The sequence below is a fragment of the Rhincodon typus genome, chromosome 18, assembly GCF_021869965.1.
Source record: "Rhincodon typus isolate 14 chromosome 18, sRhiTyp1.1, whole genome shotgun sequence".
Lineage (NCBI taxonomy): Eukaryota > Metazoa > Chordata > Chondrichthyes > Orectolobiformes > Rhincodontidae > Rhincodon > Rhincodon typus.
Window position 1 is genome coordinate 269979 of NC_063349.1, and position 11327 is coordinate 281305.

The 11327-nt window shown below is 44.8% G+C and overlaps 1 protein-coding gene across 1 annotated transcript in view; it reads right to left on the bottom strand.

Annotated features, from left to right (window-relative positions):
• The window catches only part of asrgl1 (asparaginase and isoaspartyl peptidase 1), a 43664-nt gene extending 33390 nt beyond the window's left edge, over positions 1 to 10274 (bottom strand). The window contains exons 1-2 of the mRNA XM_048607726.1: positions 10076 to 10274; positions 9591 to 9786 (exon numbers count right to left, since the gene is read on the bottom strand). Coding sequence (XP_048463683.1) covers positions 9591 to 9786 — 196 coding nt within the window. The 5' untranslated portion in view covers positions 10076 to 10274. The remainder of the gene's footprint in view (positions 1 to 9590; positions 9787 to 10075) is intronic.
• Positions 10275 to 11327: the final 1053 nt, after the last annotated feature.

Genomic DNA, 11327 nt, shown 5'->3' on the forward strand with positions numbered 1-11327 from the left:
GACTTGTTGGGCTGAATGGTCTGGTTGGGTACTGTAGGGATTTATAGTTATTGTATTGCGCGGATTGAGCAATGGTTGACAGGCAGGAAACAGGAACTAAGAATAATTGGGTCTTTTTCCATGTGGCAAGCAGTGACTACTGGGGTACCAAAAGGATCAATGCTTGGACCCCAGCTTGGATCCGTATCTCTTTACTTCTTTCCTATTCACGTATTCATCCAAGTGCTTCTTGAATGCTGCTTTTGTGTCTGCTTCCACCACCACCTCAAACAGTGTGTTCCAGGCACTCACCACCTTTTGTGAAAAAACTTGCCTCGCACATCTCTTTCACTCCATGCAGACAACATCAACCGCATTTCCCTCAAACATCTTCGTCAACTCATCAAAAAACCCAAAGTTACTGACGCATAACCTCTCCCACAAAAAAACCATGCTGTCTCTCGCTAACAAGTACATTTGCTTCTAAATGCATATTGATTTTGTCCTTGAGAATCTTTTTCAATAATTTCCCTACCACCGACATCAGGCTCATAGGCCTATAATTTCCTGGATTATCCCTGCTACCCTTCTTAAACAATGGGACAACACTGGCTTTCACAAGTCCTCTAGGACCTCATCTTGGACCAAATAAGATGCATAGATGTCTGTCAATGCTCCAGCAATTTGTTCTCGTCTCCCACAATATTCCGGGACAGATCCCATCAGGACCAGACATTTATCTACCTTAATACTTTTTAAGATGCTCAACACCTCTTCCTTTCTAATAGCAACTTGGCTTAGAAATTTGACACACCCTCCCCCGAAATCATCCTCCACCAATTCCTTCTCTTTGGTGAATACCAACGCAAAGTATTCATTTAGGACCTCACCTACATCTGGCTCCATGCAGATTCCCTCCTTGGTCCTTGAATGGGTCAACCCTTTCCTTGACTGCCCTCTTGCTTTTTATATGTATAAAAAGCCTTAGGATTCTCTTCAATTCTGTTTGCTAATGACATTTCATTACCCCCTTTTAGCCCTAATTCCTGCTTTCCTTATATACTTCAAGGGCTTCGTCAGTTCCTATCCTCCTGGACCTTACATATGCTTCCTTTATCTTTCTGACTGAGGTCATAACATCCCTGGTCATCCAACGTTCATATAACTTGACATACCTATCCTTCATTCTCACAAGAACGCGCTGCCCCTGAACTCCTATCAAGTCCGATTCCCACAAGTCCGATGTGGTTGCCCCTCAAAATAACTGCCTCCATAAAAATTCTCTAGTTCCTGCCTAACATTGTTATAGCTTGCCTTCCCCAATTTAACACCTTCAACTGAAGACTGCAGTTATCCTTATCCACGAGTATCTTAAAACTCAAGGTATTATGGTTACTACTGCCGAAACACTCCCCCAGTGAAACTTTACTCACCTGCCTAGACTCATTTCCCAAAACCAAGTCCAGTATAACCCCTTTCCTGGTTGTACCGTTTACATACTGTGTCAAGAAACCCTCCTGAATGATCCTTACAAGTTCTGCCCCATCCAAGCACATAGTGAGTCCCAGTCAATATACAGGAAGTTAAAAATGACCTACCACAACAATCCTGTTGTGTTTACATCTTTCCAAAATCTGTCTGTATATTCGCTCCTCTATCTCCTACTGGCTGCTGGGAGGCCTGTTGTAAACCCCCAGCATTGTGATTTCACCTTTCCTGCTCTTGAGTTCTACCCATATTTCGTCGCTGTACGAGTACTCTGATGTAACCTCCCTCAGTACAGCTGAGAGATGCTCCTTCACCAGTAATGCAACTCCTCCACGCCTTTTACATTCCCTTCAATCACACCTAAAACATCTAAATCCTGGGACATTTTGCTGCCAGTCTGTCTGTCTTTCAGCCAAGTCTCCAAAATCACAATAATGTATTTGCCAAAGCTCTAAGTTCACCTACTTTGCCTATTATACTTCGTACATTGAAACATACATTTCAGACCTCCTTCCCTGTTCTTTTCAGCAGCGTTTCCCTGCCTGTTCTTGTTCTTAGTCATGTTTACCCTGGTTTCTATTTCTCCCTCAATTTCTGCATCTACTGCCCTATTGCTCTAGTGTCCATTCCCCTGCCACACTAGTTTAAACCCTCCTGAGCCACTACCAAGTACCCCTCCCACAGACAGTTTGTACAGATACCACCTCACCCAGAACCAGTCCCAATGCCTCACAAATCTGAAACCCTTCCCCTCACACCAGCTTTTCAACCACGTTCATCCTATATATTGTTATATTTCTACTCTGAATAGCTTGTGGCACTGGCAGTAATCCTGAGATAATTACTTTTGAGGTTCTACATTTCAACTTTCTTCCTAGTTCTCTATATTCTGCTTTTAGAACCCTATCCATTTTTTAAAAGATTATTACAAACGTGTACCATGACCACTAGCTTCGCCATCCCCCTCCAGAACATGCTGCAACTGCTCAGACATCCAGGACCCTAGCATCAGGTTGGCGGGGGGATGAAAAACACACCATCTTGGTCACCCATTCCCTTCCTGCCTGTGGAGTCCGCATTTGCAGCGTGCACATTGTAGCTGCGAGAAAAAGCTGGACTGAAGTCACAGGGAGACCGTGGCCTGATTCACTGGTAGGAAAACTGCACTACGTTTGATAAAGTAACACAGCCAAGAAGAATCAATACATTTAATTAACTTAATAAAATAATTAGCTAAGTAGATCTTCTTTAGAAACAGCTGGACAGGTGATGTGTTGTAGCTGTATGATGTGGGAGCTGGCTGATCCCATTGCGAACTGCAGTGACCATGTCTGTTGCAAGTGTTGGTTCCTCAAGGAACTTCAGCTCAGAGTTGATGAGCTGGAATCTGAGTTTCAGACACTGCGGCACATCCGGGTGGTGGCGGGGAAGTAGTACCTGGGTGCTGTGTTTCAGGAAGCAGTCACACCAGGTAGATTAAGTACTTCAAATTTAGTCAGCGGTCAGGGACAACAGGGTGCGACTGCAAGTGAGGCAGGTAGAGATCCTGCATTTAGGAAAAGAGGAGCCTCAGCTCTGGAGTTTGTCCAACAGGTATGAGGTACTTGCTCCCTGTGTGGATGAGGAAAAGGGCTGCAGGGAGGATGAACCAATTGACCACTGCTCCATGGCACGTGTGCCATTCAAGAGGGTAGAGCAAAAAGACAAGTGGTAGTTGTAGACGATTCTATAATCAGGGGAATAGATAGTATCCTCTGTAAGCAAGATCGAGAGTCCCACACAGCGTGCTGCCTGCCCGGTGCCAGGGTAAAGGATATCTCTGACCAGCTTGAAAGGATATTGGAGAGGGAGGGGGAAGATCCAGTTGTTGTGGTCCATGTCAGTGCAAACAACATAGGCAAGACTAGGAAAGAGGATCTGTTCAGGGATTATCAGGAGCTAGGAACGACATTAAAAAGCAGGCCACAAGGGTTATAATCTAGGGATTACTGCCTGAGCCACATGCAAGTTGGCATAGGGACACGAAAATAAGGGAAGTAAACACGTGGCTAAATGAGTGGTGCGGGAAAGAGGGGTTCCTTTTCATCGGGCACTGGCATCAGTATTAGAACAGGAGGGATCTGTACTGCTGGGACACTGGCCCCAGCTCAGTTCAGGTGGAGACTATCTTCTAGAGAAAAGGGTAAAGAAGCTGGTCAACAGGACTTTAAACGAGAAAGTGGGAGGTGAAGGGAAGGGTTAAACTTCTCAAGTGGGGAACAAAGCAACAGGCTAACATCTATAGGGTTTCAGTTCACTGTGTGGAAAAATGAAAAAAATGACAGTAAAGGAGAACTCAGGAGAGGTTATTAAAGTCTCCAGCACAGACACAAATAGGACAGTGTTTGGAAAGGGTTAGGAATCAAACTTCAAGCACACTAGATAAACGAGTGACAACGAGAAGAGGGACAGTTATTACAGGACTTAAGTTGTTATATCTGAATGAACGCAGTATAAAGAAAGAAGATAAATGAGACTGTGGCGCAGATCGAAATTGGCAGATATGATGTGGTGGACATCATGGAGAAATGGCTGCAAGGGGATCAGGACTGGAATATCCAAGGATATACATCTTATTGAAAAGATAGGCAGGTGGGCAGAGGGTGTGGGGTTGCCTTATTAGTAAGAAATGAAACTAAATCAATAGTAAGAAATGAAGTAGGGTCAGATGGTGTAGAATCTGTGTGCGTAGAGTTGAGGAATCGCAGAGGTTAAAAAACCATAGTTGGAATTATGTAATGGTAATGGTATTACAGCTGAATAAAGGCAACTACAGAGTCATGAGGGAGGAGCTGGGCAGAATTGACTGGGAGCAGAGACTAGCAGGACAGACAGTGGAAAAGCAATGAAGGAGTTTCATGGAGTAATTCAGGAGACACAGCCAAACTTCATCCCTCGGAAAAAGAAGCACAGTACAGGGACAAAGAAGCGACCATGGCTGACTAGGGAAGTCAGGGATAGCACAAAGCAAAGAAGAAAGCATACAGTGCAGTGAACAACAGTGGGAAACCAGGGGATTGGGAAACTTACAAAGACCGAAAGAGGGCAACCAGAAAAGAAATAAGGAGGGAGAAGATTAAATATGAGGGTAAGCAAGCCAGTAATATAAAGGAGGACTGCAAGAGTTTCTTTAGATATATAAAGGGCAAAAGAGAAGCAGAAGTGGACAACGGACTGCTGGAAAATGACACTGGAGAGATAGTAGTGGGGAACAAGGAAATGACTGTGGAACTGAATAATTACTTTGCATCAGTCCTCACAATGGAAGACATGAGTAATATCCCAAAAATCAGGAGTGTCGGGGGCAGAGCTCAGTATGATGGCCATCACCAAGGATAAGGTGCTAGAAAAACTTAATGGCTGGAAGGTGGATAAGTCACCAGGACCAGATGGACTACACCCTAGAGTTCTTAAGGAGATAGCTGAAGAGGTAGTAGAGGCGTTAGTGGTGATCTTTCAGGAATCACTAGAGTCAGGGAGGGTCCCAGAGGTCTGGAAAATCAATAAGCTTACACACCCATTTAAAAAGGGAGTAAGGCAAAAGACTGAAAATTACAGGCCGATTAGTTTAACCTCAGTCATGGGTAAAATTTGAGTGTCCATTGTGAAGGATGAGATTTCTGAATACTTGGAAGTGCATGGTAAAATAAGGCAAAGTCAGCACGACTTCATCAAGGGGATGTCATGCCTGACAAATATGTTAGAATTCTGTGAGGATGTAACAAGCAGGTTAGAGCAAGGAGAGCCAATAGATGTTATCTACCCGCACTTCAAGAAGGCCTTTGACAAGGTGCTGCACAGGAGGCTGCTCTAAGCCTTCGAGTAAAGGGCCCATGGCTTTAGAGGCAAGGTACTATCATGGAAAGAAGACTGGCTGTCTAGCAGAAAGCAGAGAGTGGGGATAAAAGGGTCTTTCTCAGAATGGCAGCTGGTGACAAGTGATTTTCCATTAGGGTCAGTGTTGATCTAGATGAAGGAACCGAGGGCATTCTGGCTAAGTCTGTGGACGGTACAGAGGTAGGCAGAGGGACAGGTAGAACTGAGGATGCAGGGAGGCTGAAGAAGGACTTGGACAGGTCAGGAGTGGGCAAAGAAGTGGCAGATGGAGTACAACGTGGGAAAGTGTGAAGTCATGCACTTTGGTAAGAAGAATAGAAGCATGGAAGCATGGATTATTTTCTAAATGGAGACAAAATTCAGAAGTCTGAAGTGCAAACAGACTTGGGAGTTCTAGTCCCCAGGATTTTCCCAAGGTAAACTTGCAGGTTGAGTCAGTAGTTAGGAAGGCAAATGCAACTTTGGCATTTATTTTGAGGACTTGAATATAAAAGCAGGGATGTACTTCTGAGGCTCTAAGAGACTCTGGTCAGGCCACGTTTGGAGTACTGTGTGCAGTTATGTGCCCCATATCTCAGGAAAGATGTACTGGCCCTGGAGCAGGTTCACGAGAATGGTCCCAGGAACGAAAAGCTTAACATATGAGGACTCGGTCTATATTGGATGGAGTTTAGAAGGATAAAGGGGGGGATCTAATTGAAGCTTACAGAAGACTGAATGGCCTGCAGAGTGGATGTTGGAAAGATGTTTCCATTGGTAGGAGAGACTAGGATCCAAGGGCACAGCCTTAGAGGAAAGGGGAGACCTTTTAGAACAGAGATAAGGAGAAACTTCTTCAGCCAGAGTGGTGAATCTATGGAATACACTGCCACAGAAGGCTGTGGATGACAGGTCATTGAGTACATTTCAGATAGAGACAGGCAGGTTCTTGATTGTCAAGGGGATCAACGGTTACAGGGAGAAAGATAGTGCGAAACTCATCAGCCATGATTGAATGGCGGAGCAGACTCAATGGGCTGAATGGCCTAATTTCTGCTCCTATGTCTTATGACCATCCCTCTATACGTGCTATCCATGACACTCGGACGCGAATGCTCCAGTGTCCCCAGACACCACTCTAACTCCAGAACCCGGGCTTCTCGGAGCTGCAGCTGGAGATACGTCTTGCACACATGCCAGTCTCAGGCACAAGAAATGTGCCTGGTTTCTCACATCGAGAGAGAGGACCAGAGGAGCAGACTACGAATTGGAGCTCTCCTACTGTGTCAAATACTTCTAATACTAAATTGAAGCTGGTGCTCTCTGCACTGATAACAATATCTCAAAACTTATCTGCTACTCACCAACAACAGTTCAAGTAGTTGTTTAGGCCAGTGCTTCTTTATCTGCTGGAGATAAGGAAACCAATTGCAACATTTCAAAGTTTGCTGTTGACACAAAACTGTGCAGGATTGAGATTTCTTACCAGCAAAGAGAATTCAAGGTGATTTAGATAAGTTGACTAACGGCAAACACATAGCACGTGCACTGCAAAGTGGTGAAATCTGAGATTTTATGCTTTGGTATGAAAAATAAAAAGGTAACAGTACTTTTTAAAATGGTGATATTTTGGAAATAAAATGGGATCGTGTACGATAATGAGAGAATAGAGACAGGGGCAGCAAGCAATTAGGAAGACAAATGGTATCCTGATCTTCATTGCAAGAGAATCAAAGTTCATAATCAGGCATGTCATATGGCAGTTATATAGGGCCACACCTGGAGTGTTACATGCAGTTATACTTACTGTACCTACAAATATACTTGTATTGGATGAAGCACTGCAGATGTTCATTAGGCTGACCAGGGATAGCAGAAATATCTTGAGGCGAGATTGGTTTGACCTGTATTCTCTAGGGTTCAAAAGGATTAGACGGGATCTGAGTAGAATGCATGAAATTCAACCAGGCTGGACAAACTTCATGCAGAAAGGATGTTTCTCTTGGTTCTAGACTTACCAACCAGTTTAAGGATACGGTATAGGCCATTTCAGACTGAAAGGAGGAAAGATTCCTTCAATCAAAGGGTAACAAACCTATGGAATTCTCCACCATAATACTGAGAAGGCCAAGTCACTGAACATATTCATGAAAGAGACAGATAATTCTTTAGACTTTAATGACATCCTGTATGGAGAGGAAGTGGAAGTATGGCACTGAGATAGGTCATCAGCCATGATCATACTGAATAGCAGAGGAGGCTCCAAAGACTAAACATCCTTCTGCTGACTAGTTTATCTCCAATACCAGATTTTAATGTAAACAAGCATTTTTTTTCTAACTTAAATACCTGATGCTGCTGGATCTTACAAAATACCAAGAGGAGACATTCAAGAAAAAATGGTTTAATCATAGAATCCCTACAGTGTGGAAACAGGCCTTTCGGCCCAACAAGTCCATACCGACCCTCAGAGCATCCCACCCAGACCCATCCCCCTATAACCCACCTAATCTACACATCCCTCAATACTACGGGCAATTTACTAAGGCCAATCTACTTAGCCTGCACATCTTTGGACTGTGAGAGGAAACCGGAGCACCCGGAAGTAACCCACGCAGACACGGGGAGATTGTGCAAACTCCACACAGACAGTCGCCCGAGGCTGGAATTGAACCTGGGTCCCTGGCACTGTGAGGCAGCAGTGCTAACCACTGAGCCACTGTGCCACTGTCCCACTGTCCCAAAGATTTCTGGCATGTGGGAGGCTTTTAAAGACCTATTGCTCAAGTGTAGGACATGCATGTTCCTGCAAAACTGAAGGATAGCAATGGCAGAATTCAGGAACTTTGGATGACAAGGGGAATTGTAAAATTAGTTAAAAAGAAAAAGGAAGCATTCAATAAGTCTAGGTGGCTACAAACTGACAAAGCCCTTGATGAGTACAGAGAAATTAGGAAGGAACTTGAATGCAGAATTAGGAAGGCTAAAAGGGGCTGTGAAATGTCTTTAGCAAACAGGGTCAAGGAGAATCCCAAGGCTTTTTATACATATGTTAGAAGAAAGAGGGTAGCAAGGGAAAGAGTAGGCCCCTCAAGGACAAAGGAGGGAAGTTATGCGTGGAGCCACAAGAATCGGAGAGATCCTTAATGAGTACTATGTATCAATATTCACACAGGAGAAGGACATGTGGATGTGGTTTATATGGACTTCAGTAAGGCATTCGATAAAGTCCCACATGGCAAATTGGTACAAGAACTAAAATCACATGAGATTCAGGGTGGGCTAGCTAGATGGATACAAAACTAGCTTGATCATAGAGGTCAGAGGGTAGTGGTGGAAGGGTGTTTTTCAGAATTGAGACCAGTAACTAGCGGTGTTCCACAGGGATTAGTCTTGGGTCCTCTGTTTGTAGTATGTATAAGTGATCTAGAGAAGAATGTGAGTAGTCTGATAAGTTTGCAGATGACAGGAAGATTGGTGGAGTTGCTGACAGTGCCAACGATTGTGAAAGGATACAACAGGATATGGACAGATTGGCTGCTTGGGCACAGAAATGGTAGATGGAGTTTAACCCAGACAAATGCAAGGTGATGCATTTGAGGATCGAGTTTAGATGTGAATTATACTTTAAATGGCAGAACTCTTCGGAACATTAACATACAGACAGATCTGGGCATGCAGATCCACAGTTCCCTAAAAGTGGCAACACAGGTAGCCAAAGTGATTAAGACATACGGCATGTTTGCTTTCATCAGCTGGGGCATGGAGTACAAGAGTTGGCAAAACATGTTAGAATATAGAACATAGAACAGTACAGGCCCTTCGGCCCACGATGTTGTGCCGAACTTTTACCCGAAACCTAAGGTCTATCTAACCTCCACTGCTTTCTTATACAAAACCCTTGTTAGGCAGATTTTGGAGTATTGTGCGCAGTTTTGGTCACCACATTACTAGAAAGACGTGGAAGCTTTGGAGACAGTGTACAGAAGGTTCACCAGGATGTTGCCCGATCTCAGGGGCACTGGCTATGAGGAACGGTTAAAAAGGACTAGGATTATTTTCACTAGAAAGATGGTGGCTGAGAGGAGACCTGATAGAGGTCTACAAAATTATGAAAGGTATAGACAGGGTGGATAGTCAGAGGCTTTCTCCCAAGGTTGAAGTTTCAATTACAAGGGGGCACAGGTTCATGCTTGAAAATTTACAACAAGCCACTCAAGCAAAAGATTAATTTTGAAATTTAAAGTAGATGAAAGGAATCAGCTTACCAGCATTAAATAAAGGGCAGTTCTCCAACATGACTGAAGCCTCTTCCACCACATCTAGGGCACTACCCCCGTGATGAAAGCGGCGATAACCATGCACAGCAGCCTTCTTAACTTCCAGCAGACACGCTTCCTTACGGCCCTCTGGATATCTTCCGCAACCTCCATGCACAACGATTACAGGATTGGTGGTGCACATCTTAAACAATGATAAATATTTCAAAAATAACGAATGCATGCTTCAACAGCAACTGACACTTCACACGAAAAACTCAACCGAACACAAACATCTTTTCTGTTGGGAAAGAGTCCAGTCACTGACTACGGACCGGGTTGAGTGGGCCTCATCAATATCCCGTTGGAAACACAGGTCTATGCGAGTAAATAAACCCAGGGCAAACAGCTCAATGAGAGAGCAATTACCATGTAAACACAATTCTCCGGGTGAAGGACCTAATAATTTTATTTATTATTACACACAGTCTCACCTGGCAGACCGAACCGCTCCACACACGCTCTCTCACAGGAACCTACCACAGCGCAACTACCGGAAATGACGCAGATCGTGGGAAACAGACGGGGATAACAAGGTGTAGAGCTGGATGAAGACAGCAGGCCAAGCAGCATCAGAGAAGCAAGAATGCTGACGTTTCGGGCCGAGACCCTTCTTCAGCCTTCCTGCTCCTCTGATGCTGCTTGGCCTGCTGTGTTCATCCAGCTCTACACCTTGTTATCTCAGGTTCTCCAGCATCTGCAGTTCCTAGTATCGCTGAAACAGACGGGGGATGGAATTGGGCGGAGCACCCAGGAGGAATTGGAGGAGAGACAATTTCGGGGGGAGGATGGGGCCAGAAAGGGGGCGTTGAGTGGGGAAAGGACAGAAAGGAGCGGGAAATGAGGGTGGGGAAAGAGAGAAGAGAGAGGGAAGGGAATGAAGGTGATGGGGAACGGGGTAAGGGGGCGGGAAAGGACAGGAACAAAAGGGTCGAGGAACAGCGAATGTTGGAGGAGCATATTCCTGATGTGGAGTGGTGGAAAGTGAAAGTAAAAGTGTCAGTGGGGGACGGGTGGAGTTGGGGAGTGATTGGGTGGGAATGGCTGTGCTGGTGAAGTTGTGCCAGTCCACAGAAGGGAAGAGACAACAAGGTGCAGGGCTGGATGAACACAGCAGGCCAAGCAGCATCATAGGAGCTGTTTGAGATGGGGGCATGAGAGTGGGATGGTGGGTATGGACAGTATGAAGTTGCAGATAGCAAGAATTTTGCAGATGCTGGACTCAGATTCAATGCAATGTGGAGCTGGAGGAACAAATCAGATCAGGCATCAGAGGAGCAGGAGAGTCGACACAGTCAGACAATAAATTGTAGCTGTGAGGCCTTGTTCAGAACCTGTCTCAGTTTTAACGTGGAATCAGGCTGATTTTATTCTGAAAGCAGGAACTGAGAACATGCCAAGCTGACCGACACTGACGACAATTGTGCGTGTTTTTGAACAAAATACGTTTTATCTCCCAAGTAGCAAACATTTTGGATGAAATGATGCACCCCATAAAATAATATGAGAGAGAGAGAGATAGTGAGTGTGTGTGTGTGTGTGTGTGAGAGAAAGAGAGAGAGATAGTGTGTGTGTGAGAGAAAGAGAGAGAGATAGTGTGTGTGTGAGAGAGAGAGAGATAGTGTGTGTGTGTGAGAGAGAGAGAGATAGTGTGTGTGAGAGAGAGAGAGAGAGAGAGATAGTGTG